Raw genomic sequence first — 16266 nt, 5'->3', positions numbered from 1 at the left:
AGAAGCATCAATTTCATCACCTAATCCAACTTATCATGTATATTCCAATGTTGCAAGTAAATTACTTAATCCATGCCCAAGTGCTCCACCTACTGACAAATCTCAAGCTGACTATATATTTTCTAGACTTCTTGCTCAACCTTTAGATTTTCCCACTAACACTCTTGCCCCCGAGAAGTTGCCGGCACCGTGACCCGTCTCCACCACGGCCAACTCAAGAGATTAGTCACACTCTACCACAAGATACTCTTGAGCCATTTACTTATAATTATATTCTTGAGTCTTTGTCTACAGAGTATGAGCGTTTTATTAGAGCAGGGAATCCTCTACTCAAGCCAAAGTTAATGTTCAAAGTGTTAACGTAAATAACACCTTTTGAACCTACTCGATAGATCCTACCAAAAGCCTATTCGGATGTTACTCCAACGAAGCAACCATATGTATCATACTCTCTCCGAGCACCAAAGCCAGAATTAGAAGAGTTATTACCCTTGGTTGGAGAGGGCACGTTATGGTTAAATGTGGCACGACATACAAAGCTGGCAAACCCACACTTGGCAAATCTACTTAAAATCAGAATTATTACATTCATGATCAATTACTGCTTTCGCAGCAGGTGAAGAAAGGCTAATCCAATCCATACACAAGGGGGATATACAGCCATTGTCATAGATGATGCCAACTCCAAATTGGAAGATTTCGGTATACAACCGATATGGAGGAAAGAGTACCTTACCATTCTAGAATATAGTCATCAATATATGTGTGCACCACCAACACAAAGAGTGGACTCTTTGTATATGCCACTGAAAAGAAGGTGGACACCATTGGAGTTCCAAGAGGCAAAGCAAAGAGATTCACATGTCTGCTACAACTTTCCTGTATTCTTGCCAACAACATTTATAGATATAGGAGAGCAAAGGAAGCAATTACTAACTTGGATATATGCATGACGCCGCATTCTGGACCCAGCAATTGTCGCCAGTGTCTGATTCCTAAAATTGATAGTGATCCTCATAGATCAACCTAAAGAAAAAGATATGATGGATATGATGCTAATCAGCTACAATTTGACATGAATCAAGGACCTAGTGATACAGACATGATGTTATATTATCATCACCTAAGGTGTCTACCCGCATACATGCATGTCACATTAGAAGATATGGTTGACACTGGGTTCTGGAGATCACACGTTGCATTCAAAAGAACCCTAAAAAACTTCAATCACGTCGGAACTTCTATCGTCACGAGTTCAACGACGAGGTCTTTAGACCTCGGTGACATGTTCTAAGGACAGAACCAACATCAGATAGGGGAGGATGTTAATCCCATTTCGGATTAACAAATATGCTCCTCCATTTTTGGACATTAATAAGTGTCATGCAAAGGTACTATAAAAGTTGTACATTATGAGATATTGGCCACCCAAGGCCTTAGTTAAGTAAGTTTTGAGCGCCCAAGTGTGAATAAGGACCAATTGTATATAAGGCATTTTCTCATAATGAATGGACACAATCCCCCTTTGTGCTATGAGAGTTCTTGCTTTTGTCTTAAGAGAGAGATTGAGAGAGAGTACTCCAACACATGTGCCTTCTCTATACTTGTATGCTTGTATGCTTGTGTGGAGGAGTGAGAGAGTGATAGCCTTGTGTGGTGGTGTGAGTGACTCTACGGTGACCATCTGGAGGTGGAGCTTAGAGGATTGGAGCTTCTCAAGTGAGCTTGGAGACCGCAAGGGACACGACTTCGAAACAGTGGTAAGTGCCCTACAACAGTTGTGTTCTATTGCTCTTTCCAAAGGTGAATGCATTGAGTTCCTTCTTGGAGGTGTGGTAGCCCATAACACACAGGAGGATCATCAGGTAACTGACAGATCTGAACGAGGACCAATGCTTCCACATGTTGACTGCCTCATCCAGGCCGTTGTTTCTTTTTCCTTCCGAAAGAGTGGCCAAAATCAACCTCAAATGTGACCTAAGCGACATTGGTCGAGGGACCGGGATGTGGTGTAAGAGATGACCAATCAAACATCTCTTCCAAGGTGGCAAAGGAAACTAAGTGGGGAGGGAACCTTGAGCGATTTGACTAGTGGGTCACCACTGAGATTATCTAGGCTAATTTGTACCATTGCCTTGCTATTGGTAGCAAACCCTGTAGAGTAAAAGTTGGATTATTACCCCCTCTTGACCGCCAATTTGTGACACTACCGCCACCTTGGTTGTTTTGGTGATTCGAGTTAGTGGTGTTGGGATTGGTACCTCTATTTTCCTTGGCTTTAATGCCACACTCATCATCAACATGTCCAAGAATTTGGAAATGAGTGCAGAATCTATTCTTTTGGGAATATTCTGCCAATAGGGAGTGGGTGTTGAGGCAAGGTTTTTGGGATTAGTATTGTTGCCTTGAGGTTTGCCTTGATTAACTGAGTTGTTGTTCCCCTTCCCTTGTTGCCCTTTTTGAGTAGAGGTGGTATTGGACACAAGGGCCCCCTCTTGAATAGAGGAGGAAGAGGAAGACTACTTGGGATGAAACTAGTCATGCATCCGAGCGAAGCGCAAGAGTTGGCACTCACACTCACATAGGTTAGGCGTAGGTTCTAAACTAATGGTATGTGTGACAAAAGTAAAGAAACTAATGGTCTATGTGACAAAAGCATAGGTTCTAAACTAATGTTCTGTGTGACAAAAGTAAAGAAACCAGATGGCAACTTGTTCAATAAAGTGATAACATGGTCTTCCTGAGACTTGGCGAAGCCAATGCTGGCGTACTCCGTGTTAAGGCGTCGGTATTCACCTCTTTTATCGAGAAAATTTAGATGTGATGCTCGAGATCAATGTGACGCATGCGATCGCGTGCTGCATATCTCTCTACAAGGTGTGCCCGTCTATCAAAGACATAGGGAAACTATTGGAGTTGTGAATGAAACTCCGACAGAAGGCCTTGCATGAGCTCCACTATGGTAGTGGCATTCCTAGCCTCCCAATAGTGGATGACTTCAAGAGGTGCTAATGAGGGGTGGAGTTTTGGTTCAAATCCCTTCACCAAGTTTCAAGAACCTTGGGAAGTGAAAACTCGTTCCATAAGATTAGCCCAGGTGGCGTAATTAGACCCATTAAAAGGAGTCTTTTCTGTGAAAGCATTTTTAGACATAGAGACGGGGAAGGAAGGAGGTGGGGAGTCTAGGATGGCTGCTATCCATACCCGGAGTGTAGAGGGTTAGGAGGAACTCTAGAATATCCACTAATACCTGGCACAAGTGTAGGACGTGGCGAGGGTACTCCATAAGAAGGGATATAAGGTTGGGCACTCGGCACAAGTGGAATGCCTGGCTGAGGCACAAATCCTTGAGTAGGCACATAAGCAAGAAAAGGAGTAGTGCCTGAGATGGGTTGGTAAACTACATGATACCCCGGAATGCTGGGTGGTAACACAATGCCAGGAGGCATAGTGCTGAGAGATCCCTGTGTCGGGTAAAACCTATACGTAGGACCTTGTGGGGGTGTGGCCAATAATGACTACATGCCAACACCAGCAAGAAGAGACATGGTTTGGGTGGGAGGGTTTTGTGTTTGAGGTTGTGCAGTATTCCAAAACACATTAGGAGCAAGAACAGAAGGTGAACCAGAAGAGAAAACAGTATTACCTCCTTGAACACCAGTAATCTGGGAGCGAACTGTGCTCCTAGACCCTCTGCTATTCAGGTTCACATAATTCATGGGATCGAGGGTAGTTGATGGTATCATATGTTGACCTGCGCTGCGGAAGAAGACACCCAGATGGAATTAGGAACATGAGTACTCAAAGGTACATGCGAACCTGACACAAGTCTGCGGCATAGTTGATGACAATGGATCTCCAAACGACCATGGTGGTACCTGTCCTTCCTGAGAAAAAGTCCATATCGAACTCCAAGCTGTCGGCTAGACTAAGCAACAAGGCTCTCTACATGAGGCTGGATACTTGGGTCCAATACTGGCACACTAGTTGGCATGTATCCCCTCTAGAAGTGAAGTCTGATAAGCTCAGAGAAGAAAGGTGAGATGCCAAGGGTGTAGAGGGTGAGTAGGTGTAAATGGGCTAGTCGTCTCCCAATGAAAAACCTTGAACAGGGCTCTCCAATGAGTAGGAAGTCCCATCCTCCGTGTGGTCTATATATCTGAATAAGGAGAATCAACATCTGGTAAGAAAAGTTGGTCCTCCGAAATCGTGGGTAGACGATCCATGATATGTGCTTTGAAGGTCTTCAATCCCTTTGCTCACGATAGCTCTGATACCATGTGAGGGCAAAAGGATGAAAGGACCACATGTAGGAGAGATCAAAGCAAATCAACACAGCATAAAATGAGTGAGTGAGTGTATATATGATGATGAATAAGATCTAGCCCATGGTGTTACTGATTAGCTATTACAATACCTCGAAATGAAGCTAGCAACAACAAGAACTGTGAAAGGATGTCTATTTTTGTGCATTCCAATTATTATCTCACAATGGATTATGCATTGCCAATGGATGAAACAAATTGACTGGAATGTCGGTCTTGGTTTCAAAGACATCAGCATGTCCAATATTTGTCCAGAGAGAGAGAGAGAGAGAGGAGCAACTTTCTTGAGTTTTACTGGTGAGAACAAGTAGATGCACTCCCAAAATTATCTAAACAAAAAGAATGATCTTAAGATTCTCTATGCCTGTACTGACATGGTTAACAGATCATAATAGGAACCATACAAAAGATGGTTCCCAGGAGAGTACTTTTAAGCTCATCCCACCAGCCTACAATTCTGAATTGTGGAGATATTTTGGAGCAATTTCCATCCAGCAGTGATTTCTGGTCCATGTAAGAAACTTGTGAATATGAAAAGAATGTGCATTCACTGCAGGGCAAACAAAATGTTTATGCACGTGCCTTATTTTTCAGGCATGGCTTTACATATGCATCTTCCCCTTTGCACCTGCAGATTACAAGAATGGCATGCCACTTCTTGCATTGTGGAGTTTCTCCCCCATCTCTTGCAGAAGGCACCGTCACTTCTGATAAGGATTCAACAGGTCCCTTCATGCTGACCAAATGTGGAGCTTTTCTTTTCTTGCATTGTGGAGTTTTCTCCCCCATCTCTTGCAGAAGGCACTGTCACTTCTGATAAGGATTCAACAGGTCCCTTCATGCTGAGCAAATGCCATCACTTTATCAGCTGACTTATGGGGACACTGCAGCGATTGCTTGAGTTGGCCAATTTTATCTGCAATAGCACATTTATCTAGTTCACATCACCCAATGCCCATGCTGCAATGTTGTAATAGCCAAAATCACCTGTCTAACATCCACACCACCGTCGATTGCTTGCCATTGTTGACGTGGAGCTTGGACATGGCATATCACTGGCTGCTTGGCATTTCATGACATAACCACAGAAATCTCTTGAATATTCTTTTTGAGTTTACAGTGCCTTCAACTCAAGGCTTACTAAAGCTGCCAAATTGTTGTAAAATGGTGATACTCTCCTTTGAAAGATTCCAAGGATGGCTGCTGAAGTAGTTTTGACAGCATCGACCCCTGTATAAAACACAATAAAATACCACATAATTAGCAACCTCTGGCAGAAACCTCTTATCAATGAGACTAAAATCCTCCCGGGCATGCATCACAGCTTTGAGTTCAAATGGACAAAGTTACCTTCGCCGAGTGGCACCTGAAGCAAGCCGATCCTGCTCCAAATTCCCTATCCGTGCAAGAAAGCTAGCACATTCGTAAAAAGCAGCTCCTTGCAAGGACCTTTGTGCCCTTAGTGGAAGTTCACTAGACAAGCTATGCTGTATAGCAGACTTCCTTTCCAACCTGAAACCGATAGTAAACTTCAGGTGATTATGATAAATAAGTGTTCCAAAAAGCACCAAGAGTATGCTTAGAAACTAAGTCAGAACAGCATGCAGACACAAAACAAAGGCCATCGATACCTTTTCAAATCTTGTTCCTGACAAGAAGGGCCAGCGTCTTCCAGTAGAAATCCAGCTAAATGGATTGATCCGTCATCTGTGGCCAGCTTGCCTAGTGCACAAGGATCATTCATTGCTAGCATCATATCTTCGGGTGAAACTGTATCTCTCACCTCCTCAATGGAACTTGGAATTGCACAACAGTCATGAATGCACAACTGGAGAGATTTATGTGCAAACTGTGCACAAGCCTGTAACCAGCTGTCACATTCAGTGTTCTGCCAGCAAGAGGACATGAAGGTATCCTCCTCCAAAACCTATTAAGAGTATCAATACATACGAATTGAGATATCAGGCACTCAACAAGCAGGAGAAGTACAAGAAAATAAGACCGGCATCAAGAGTAACAACGAGGTTGAGTCGTGACCAAAAACAAGGCGTACCATATGTTTAGGGCCATGCACACGTGACATGATGTCGCAGGCCGAAAGATTGTCTGACAAATTAGATAAAGACATAATGGTTGGGAAGGATTCCTTGGATGCTGAGCTTAACAGGAAACCATGTTCTTCCTTGGAATCTCGGAGTTGAGACCATAATGTATAGATTGGTTCAGAAATACTCTGGAAACCTCGAGGTGCAGCTTGGCTATGATCACTAACTGACTGGCTTCCTTCAAGTTGGGATGCTTTTGAAGTCAGGGCAGTGTGTAGTAGTGTATCAGTTTCAACACCTGCAGTATTTCTAGAAGCTTCTTTAAGCACCTCAAGTTTTTGAGACTGGATTTGCATGCCACCTAAAGAAGTTGCCGTTGTTTCAATCTCTACTGAAGATGACGCAATAACAGAACCTGTATTAGTGGAAGCAATTCCTACTGATGCTTTAGAATTCAAAGTTTTAACGGAGAGATCATTTTTCATATTATCGTGTTTGCTAGGTGTTTGAAGCACATCTTGCTTGTGCTGTTCCTTATAAATTGCATCATGATCTGAATCAGGCATTATGATTGCAAGCTGCCTTTTGATTTTCCCTCTCAAGATCGGCGATCGAGCCAATATTTTGGCCTCCTTCAGATTCTTAACTGGAGTCTCCAAAAACTCAGATGCCTCAGCTGTCAGAGTTTCCTCTGCATTGTCCCCCCCTTCCAACTCACAAGTAGCCGCATCATCTGCTTTGAGAGGGGAATCAACCTGACAATGCCTCTTCAATTTCTTCAGCAAGGCCCTCTTCTTCACAACCTCCTGCTCCAAACTTTTTTCTTCATTACCACTGAGCTCTTTTTCAGCCTCAAAAACAGTTTCACTCAGCTTACAAGCGACTGATTTGGTAACCTCGCAAGGGAACTTCTGAGGAATATATGCAGGCCATAATCTGTGTTGAGCCTCCAGGTTGAAAAGGTTTGTGGCTGTTGAAAAGCCAATTTCTTGAAACCTGATGTTAAACTGCATTCCAGCTTCCTTTTCATCCTTCAGCACCCTAGCATTTTCTTTGTGATTTTCTGTCTCTGGTGACCTTCCAAAACACTGCCCCTGACACCAGAACTGAAGATAATTCAGCAATTCCCTTACATCATGATGACACACCTTGACCATCTGCAGTAAGAACTCTGGGCTGCACATAATACCCTCTGCAACGCATATCTGAACCAACACAGACAGAAAATAAGTTAAGTCAGTCAAGTCAAACCACCTAGGACAATATTATAACTGTACTGAATGGCAACACTGAGCACAAAGCAAAGATACCAAGTATGCCAGAGCCACAAGCTCCTTGCTAGAAGGTCTTTTGAATACTAGCAGGTGCGCACCTAGGCTATGAGGAAGGCAAAGCTCCTTATCTGAAAGACAAAAGGAAAATGTAGCATGCTGCACTTTAGCACTTTAGTTGATCAGATGATAAGCATATGCAAATACACAACATAAAGCATCTCCAACCCACCATTGCTTGTCAGAATAATAGGTCTTTTTGCAGTCGCAGCTACTTGAGCAACAGCTGCCAAAAACCCACGGTCATCTTCAAAAACCATATCAACATCTTCGAACAGCAGAACAGTCATAGCCTTGTTGTCACATTCTGTAGACTCATAGTTCTCCCCCTCCTGTTCAGCTTCAGAGGCTAAACCTGCATTTGTGGATGCTGGCACTCTCTTCTTTGGATTTTTTGAATCACTTTTTGCTGCAACGTTACCATGTCTTTGCTTTTCATCCACCTGCTGTGCTTTCTTTGCCTCGGTTGCATGTGAAGTGTCTGCATAAATATCTGTTTCAGAAGAAATGCTTCTCTTTGTGGAGTAGGGAACAGTGTCTGGCCCTGCGATATCAGCTGACCTGTCAACATTCCAAATGTGTTCGTACAGCTCATAACATAAGGAAGCAGTACACTGCACAGCGGCTTTTTTGCCATCATATAGAACTAATAGAAGCTTTCACTTTCATCTGATGCAAAAAAGGGCACAAACGAGTTTGAAAAAGGAAAAAAGAATCTACCATTTGCCTAAACGGTGAGATTCCATGGCCTCACTAAACTTATGTTTTATGAGCACTCCACTGCGATTATCAGAGCAATTAACCTGTCCAATAATCCACAAGGATGAGCCACAACCGCTCAAGGGAAGCACCCAAAGAAGTCCATATTAAGAGTTACACAGTCCTTCATAATGTCTGCAACACCTCATGCAAAACTTGTGCAGAGCATTCAACATTGTTGACACCTCATCATGTAGCACAATCATCAATGCTCATAAGAAAGACAACCTCATGAAGCTTGAGAATCGTGGAACAAGCAGAGACTATGAGCATGATCTCAAAAAACAAGCATAGGCCAAAATGCTTGACGGAATGTAGGTTCTAGTGTAAAAACTCATGACCCTTGCAGGTTCCTTTTTTTTTTCATTGGCCTTATTGTGGATTCCACGATTAAGAGCTCCTATTGAATCTACCATGCACGTTTGTTGTTTAGATTTACAGGCAAGTAACACATCCTATATGCAACCTAAGCCTTTGGGCAAGATACCACACAATGGGGCAAAGACAAAACACATTCGAATGCTAACTTGGCATTAGCATCTTTGCTTTACAGCTCTCTCGTCACCTAGTCCAAACCATAATAACCTAAAGCTCGTTTCTAAGCGAAAAAAACCTAGAAACCACTGAAATTACATAAAAACTAGGACACTAGTGTCCTAGTTTTTATGCATGCACCTTCATGCTTTCTTACCCTGTGATTTGAGGTTCATCTCTCAACTTTCCCTTCTCAATGCTGCAACAAAAGGAACACTAATCATAGAATTGAATCCAAACTCATCCATTTTACTTGTTTTGCCTGCTTGACATAGACTGTTTCAGACACAGCACTAGCTGGCACAAAGCATTGTAAAACAGTTGTAGAAGGGAACATCCCATCTTTGCTCCCAAGTGCATTGTAGCACTCATGGCATGCGCATCCACCGGACATCCAGAGTCTCCAAGAGAGATTGCATACCATGTGTAGAGGGGAGTCTTGCTATAGCCCTATACAACTAATGGTTGCTGCACAATCATCCTCTATCTTCCTTAAAACTCGCCTGATCTTGCCCCTCTGAAAGTCAAAGGGATGGCCAAATCAATCTGTTAGATTCTCCTCTCAACCCCACAATCCTGTAGTCAGTTATTCCTGACCCGACCATTGTATCTCTCTCCTGTCCCCCTAGGACCACCCCATCTCATCACATTAGGGGTCATTCCATGTATTGGCCAATGGTTATCTGGTACCTGCTCATCCTGTGTGCTTGGGATATACTTTCGCAGACTTAGATCTACACTTGCATCATACTCTTATGATAGAAGCATGTTACATCTTTTATGGTAAATCACGAGAATCACGAAAAAACACGAGACATTTACTGACGTCCCTTTTTAATAGCTCCACAAGGACTTGTCACCCTCCTCGTGATGAGGACATATGGCAGCGAGGATGGCTATCCATCCTAGAAATAAGGTCTGTAAATAAGCCCTTTTTAAGGGTTTCACGTGAGGAATTGTCACCATCCCTCCCTCATGGAGGCAGATCCTGGATTGCTGGAGACGTTCTCTCCAGGGAAACTTTGGTGTGAGATTACAACTTACTATGGTCTCGTAGTTAGCCGGTTGATTCAGTAAGGCGCTAGAGATAGTGATACCCTTGTGGGTAAGCTCGCTGTTGTAAAAACCTTTTTACTGCTGTCAGCAGGGATATGACTAATGCATTAAACCTTTTGCCCCAAAAAAAAAAGATTACAACTTACTAAAAGAACTAAATTATCTTAACAAAATTGGCATGGCAATTCCCTCAACTCTAGATGCAATTCCTGTCATTCACAATCTTTGGTTAACATCATCATTTTTTATTGTATCTGAGCAATAAGACTAGCACTACTATTTAATAGGTCAATCGCCATCAGTCAAAAAAGGAGAGCCAACCTCAATAACTGTATAACCATGTTCCCTAGCACAAGCATAGATGGCTGTCGTCTTTCCACACTGCAAAATTTTTCACCACTAAGATGTCAATGATATTTTGTGCAAAGGTACCAACATAACTGCACAGAAAAAATCATTGAAAGGCATACAGTGCCTACAGTACCTTCAAAATCTACTCACAACCCAAACTTCCAAATCACACGCAAATTTCAACTCCATTAGAAAAACGCAAACACTTGAGAGCTACAAAACCTCTTGTGATGATACCGCCTTTCTATGCCTTGATCAAACTTGTAAGCTCTTTTGCATGATCTCAAACAACAACAAGAAAATCATTTTGATAAGTGAATACTAGAATGATAATTCGCCCATAAGCATGAACGATGTCCTTGGACACCTGAAACAATGTCACAAGAAGGTGGCATGGATCCTCCAAATTTATTCAGGCATTTGAGCCTTGTATGAGAGAGGCTGGTTCTCGAGCTGAGAATAAGATACGGGCTTGCATTTCTTTTTGGGTGCAAGATACAAGCTTGCATCTATATAAAAACAAAATCTAGCACGTAAAGGTCAATTTTGATAGCTTTGTATCGGTTGTGTTCCAGATTCATTGCTTGGTGTAGTAGAAGCTATGGACTCAATGTGTTCCAAGTTTATTGTTCGAGGTTCTAGGACGTGATGTGTTCACAACTTCACAGTCCACTGTTGGGGTGAATGGAGTTCACTGCACACTGGTGTGGGGATTCGGAGCCATGCAGATTTCTTTGTTGTTCAGGGTGGCATTTGTGTTTTGAAGAGACGGGTTGGCAGGTGCATCTTCCATGATGTATTCAGTATCCAGCCAGTACTGGAGTGTCCATGGTTGCATCTTCTTCATCAGTTTTCTTCTTCCAACATTTGCAAACTATGAGCTGCGGAGGGGGTGTTAGAATTTGTGCATCTCTTAGTGTGGGAATTGGCCTTGTATAGGCGCATGTGTATATTCTCTCACCATTTACAGGTCGTAACTGATTTATAGGTCGTGGGATATTATTCATGTGAGTAGGGCAATCATGTCATGTACCTATATAAAGACGCCTCTCCCCTTGTATTATTTATCCTTTTCCCAGGGCATATTCTACACGCCCACTTGCTGATTGCTCAACCCCCTTTAACTTCATGCGATAATAGAACTTGATCATTTGCCTACTTCTTCTCTCTCTGACTCTCTCTCCTTTCTCTATTGCGATCACTCCCGCCTGTGCACACTCTCACAATACTAGCATCTACAAAAGACCTATGAGACCTTGACTGATACAATGATACCATGGGTATACTGAGCCATGGAAAAAGTAACTAAAAGAAAATGCAAAACAACCATCACTAGTGTATACACGTGATATATCAGCATATGACCCTGTGTATGAGGTAAACTAGCCATGATCAACTAATGGTCATGCCCACCTCAGCCAATACAGATCCAAGGGCCAAGAGAATATCAGGCCTCTGTGACGAAAGCATGTCGTGGAGTCAAAGAGCCTCCTGGATCTGTATCTGTCAGGTGGAGGGTCGTGATGCTTTGGGTCTGGGGCATCTGCCCTGCAAAATAGATCGAGCTCTATCATTGAGGACCTCTCTAAGGCATGGCGCCAGATTGCTAGTGCAAGTGGTGGGCTCTGATGTGGATGCATGTAGACTAAAAAAAATCTGTAATGGCTGTAATGGCCCTCTGAGAAATATCATGCATGATCTGTTGCCTCTCGGTACTGTCTCAATATTACATTTCTACAATGTCTGAGCTCCAGCCTGAGCTCCAGCAAATACATGCCCACTGCATCACCCATGCAAGTGGACCAATATCTAGAGCTGGCAGGAGAAAGAAAGAAAAAGATATTATTGTCTAAAACAGACCAAGGGTCTATGAGACAAAGAGGGTTACAATGAATTCATGAAAACTATATCATAGAAAAAATGATAAACCAACTGACATGTGTCTGCAGAGATAGCCTCAGTTTTGCATGAAGCCATCATCTCTGATTCATAGGAGAATGATGTCAGTAAAACTGCATCTTCGTGGGAAGCTGCGCCCGATCCATTCATGTGACATGAGTTTGTAATCGGAAAAAGTCAGAGCAAGTCTTTCCTAGTGGTTACTAATGGGGCATTCAAACTGTAATGGAACAGTGGCAGACAGTCCATATGAAGCCCATGTGAGAGGAACCGTTATGTGATTCTTGTATGTTCTGTTTTACTTAACAAAAGTCTCCACTTTCAGAAAAAAAAAATATGGTACATTTAACTCATTGCAGCAAACTTTACACCTTCCTTTGACAAAAGCCCATGGCTAACCATCTTGCACATGATCAAAAATTTGAAAAAGAAGCAGCAAAGAGCCACACCCCGACAGGCCCAGCCAGAAATAGAACATTTTGTAGCACATCGTCTTCTATTGGATTGCCATCAGAGTCTGAATCCTCCTTAAAACGTCCTCGGTCCTCCTCGTCACAATCCTCACGACGACTAGCAATCTTTTTAAGGGTCATGCCTCCCTCTAATGAGGCCATCGATGAAGCACTTCTTGTTTGCCATCTTTGGAGCCAAGCATTCAAAGATCTAACCGTTTCTCTATTCCCACAAACCTGCATCCAACTAGACATGTTGGAAATTTCAAAAGGCAATACTACCTACATCAGACCTAAGAATGGAAGGCAGCTTCTATGAGAAACTTTCCATGCAGGAAGTTAACCTGTTCAGGTAATTGTGGCTGGTATACATCTGTCCATAACAAATTTTTTGTAGAGCTTCCTGCTTCTGTGTGGCTAGATGCCATGTTTGGGGATGCCCCAGAGTATCCTCTAGCACGATCAGAACAACATAACTTCAACCTGTTAACAAACGGAATAGAATTGATGTTAAATGTATATCTGATGCTTCTGAACTCAATTAACTTTAATCAGTTAAGATCCCACTTAAGAACATTCACACAGCTAAGAAGAAATACAATGAAAAGCTGCCCCACAGAACAGGCCTCTGAAATTTTTAAAAATGCACAAAAATGAGGTTCTTTGTTTATTTACGTGTTCTTTTTATTGAGAAAACAAGCCAGCTAGGCATTGGCATCCATGCCACTGCCTGGCTGGCATGTCGTTGAAAAACACTGTACGTACACGTTTGCATCGTGTTACAAAGGAATGTGATATTGATATTGTACCAATATATGTACGAGGTATTCTATAGAGTAGATCAGCATGTCTACATCCCAAAGACTATGGGATCAGAGATACAACATTTGAAATCAATATGTATCAAGTAGAGGCTAATTTGCTAAGAAAAGGCTTTAGATTTACTGTGTTGTTTAGAGTACACTTAATTTGGATGTAGAGAGAACCACAACTATGGTACCTTGGGAAAACTAAACCCTTGCTTATATATGCATGTATGGATACACTAGCTTGTGCCTTGTACAGTTAAGGAGATACCTAAGCAGTCCTGCTTGGGAAGGTTGATACCAAAAATGGCTTATGTTGTTGGAACATAGGAAAACAAGCGTTTGAGGGTGTGTAGCCTTATTCATGTATATGTGTGGTGAACACCACCTGCTTAGGTGTGAACACCCCTTAAACTAGATAAGTGTATGTAATGTGTCATGTGCATTTATGTTGTGAGTGTGATATGTGAGAGTCAAAAGATAAGGTTCTAAACCTAGGAGTGGGCGGTTGTACAATAAGGGTCCTCACTTTGGGTCACCTTCCAAGTTTTTTGGTAACAAAAAACACTCTTTTTTCACTAAAATTGGCTAATCTCACCCACTTGGCAAAGGAATTTGACATTAAGCTCTTCTAATGAAACATCACACTGTATGAGGCAAGACTATATCACCTGTCCTCCAAGTAAGCCAGGGAGAAAACAAGTTCATCGTTATCTACTGTTCTGCTTTCGTTTTCATGATCCTGTTTACATATAGGAAAATGTAGGCAGTGAGATGTGCATCTTTCAGCTGATGCAAAGTGTACCATCTTCCTTAACCTCTGGAATGTTTAGTGGGTGGATCAGAAGCAGGTTTCCTTACCTTCAAGAAAGTTACCAGTGGCTCAAGGACATTGTCAACTAATAACCTTCGTGGTCTCTGTTCCCTCCTGCACAATTTAAGACATTGACCTTAAAAAGGGACTAGGGCAGTAAATTGTCTTGCTAAAACTACATTGAAAATTTACTGGTATTATTAGTTTGTTTCATCTCTAAAGCATTCATAGAAATCACCACACCTTGATGTCCCAGAAACCCTTCCCAAGGGGGGTATTCTCAAAAGACAACTACCAAGTTCTTTGGTAGAATATTCAAAACATCCTGCTTTAGGGAGAGGTTGATCCACCTTCAGCTCCTGCAGGATCCCTGTAAAATTCCAACGTTGCCTATCCACTTCGCTCACCTCCACCTACACATTAGGCACAACTAAACAGTTCTTTACGTAGTGCAACAGGCCAGATTTTCTAGACCAGGATTTCAGATACAAAAAGGACTGCCTTTGCTAGACATAGCCCAAGAGACCATGATAAAGCTTTGTTTTGAATTGCCATATAGGCCTTCAGAAAATCTAGTGATGAGCACAAGCATTAGAAAAAGAAACAACCACGCTTACGACATTACCTCCGGTAACTGAGTGATATGGAAAGGAGGGGCTGGTGCCAACTCTTCAACTTCTGAGAATGGCACTTGATGTGAAGAACAAACATCCCCGATAATACCAAGAGCTATCGATGCCCGCTGTCCAACTTTGTGCTGGGAAAAGAAAGGATGAGTTGGTTTCCCACCACAAAGCTGTGCGTTTTCCTGAAAGGAAGCCAACATGTGTGTTATCATAGCCACAAGCTTCTAGTCAACATAACTAGCAGCTGGCTAGATACATGTACTGGTGCCAAATGAGAATTAGGAACTAGATGGATCGAGTCATACCTCTGCTGCAAGCTTTGCCTCCATCCAAAGATCAAACTTGAAAAAAGAGTTTCTATCTCCTTTTTCTGTTTTTATAGGACTGTTGAATTTCACCACGGCCTCTCTATTCAGCATTTGTTTCTGCTTCTTTGAAGCTGGTTTAAAAAATTCTATATCCACAATGGAAAAATAAAGAAAGAGAACATTTGCGCTTCAAACATAAAAGCCCAGAATAGCATTTCTCACCTTCACAAAACAAAAGAAATCTGCATTTATATTTGACTTATTTTCATTGCATAGATGAAATGTCCAGCTAAAACACTAAGTTGGATGTCCTAGTGTTACATGCCTAACAGACATAACGAAGCTGGCATTAAGATGGTGCATGGTTGTCACGGTACGAAAATACGATACCGTACGGGAATTTTTGGTACGATATGAAATTTTCGGATACCGTACGATAAAATACGGTTTTTATTTTTTACACTTACAACCTATGGAGCTTCAAGCTTGAATGTGAGGGAAGGTTGGGAGGGGAGGAGTCTACAGTGCTTGAGGAACCAGAACATGGATATGTGTCTCTCCCGGTTGGATCTCCCGATTGTCTCCAAAAAAGAACCTGGATGGGTAATGCAATACCAAAGGTCTCCCAGTGTAGCGTTTATGACTAAGGGACCGTCCTTGCACAAATACGAGGAGTGCATCTAGGGTGATAATGTTAGGGACTCCTCTCTAGATCAAAATGGCCATGTCCAAATCTTCTCCCTCGTACATAACTTGAGAATCTAATTGTCTAGCCTACCTATACCAGGGATCCCCAAGCGATGTAGCAAGATTCTCTCATCCTACCAATCAAGTGTACACTACCAGTCTACCTCGCCAGATTTTTTAGGTCTCTCAACAACCCCATATGGAATACTGAGTGGACACAAAAGTTGCGAAGTATTGCGAGCATTTGGGATCTTCGTAAAGCAAGGTTTCTAT

The 16266-nt window shown here is 42.3% G+C and overlaps 1 protein-coding gene across 3 annotated transcripts in view; it reads right to left on the bottom strand.

Moving 5' to 3' along the window:
• Positions 1–4650: 4650 nt before the first annotated feature.
• Positions 4651–16266, bottom strand: part of LOC147627990 (uncharacterized) — a 40575-nt gene continuing 28959 nt past the window's right edge. For all 3 annotated transcript variants that reach the window (XM_086814962.1, XM_086814960.1, XM_086814961.1), the window contains 15 exons: positions 15304–15452; positions 14998–15180; positions 14616–14785; positions 14420–14486; positions 14230–14300; positions 13097–13235; positions 12750–12989; positions 10372–10431; positions 8422–8504; positions 7874–8262; positions 7681–7772; positions 6379–7575; positions 5957–6252; positions 5676–5837; positions 4651–5555 (listed from right to left, as the gene is read on the bottom strand). In XM_086814962.1, the coding sequence (XP_086671088.1) occupies positions 5456–5555; positions 5676–5837; positions 5957–6252; positions 6379–7575; positions 7681–7772; positions 7874–8262; positions 8422–8504; positions 10372–10431; positions 12750–12989; positions 13097–13235; positions 14230–14300; positions 14420–14486; positions 14616–14785; positions 14998–15180; positions 15304–15452 (3398 nt within the window). In that variant the 3' untranslated portion in view covers positions 4651–5455. The remainder of the gene's footprint in view (positions 5556–5675; positions 5838–5956; positions 6253–6378; positions 7576–7680; positions 7773–7873; positions 8263–8421; positions 8505–10371; positions 10432–12749; positions 12990–13096; positions 13236–14229; positions 14301–14419; positions 14487–14615; positions 14786–14997; positions 15181–15303; positions 15453–16266) is intronic.

The sequence above is a fragment of the Cibotium barometz genome, chromosome 20 (assembly GCF_041138505.1).
Source record: "Cibotium barometz isolate CiBa-2024 chromosome 20, ASM4113850v1, whole genome shotgun sequence".
NCBI classification, from domain to species: Eukaryota; Viridiplantae; Streptophyta; class Polypodiopsida; order Cyatheales; family Cibotiaceae; genus Cibotium; species Cibotium barometz.
Note: the sequence above shows the minus strand (reverse complement) of the source record. Positions and strands in the feature narration are given on the sequence as shown.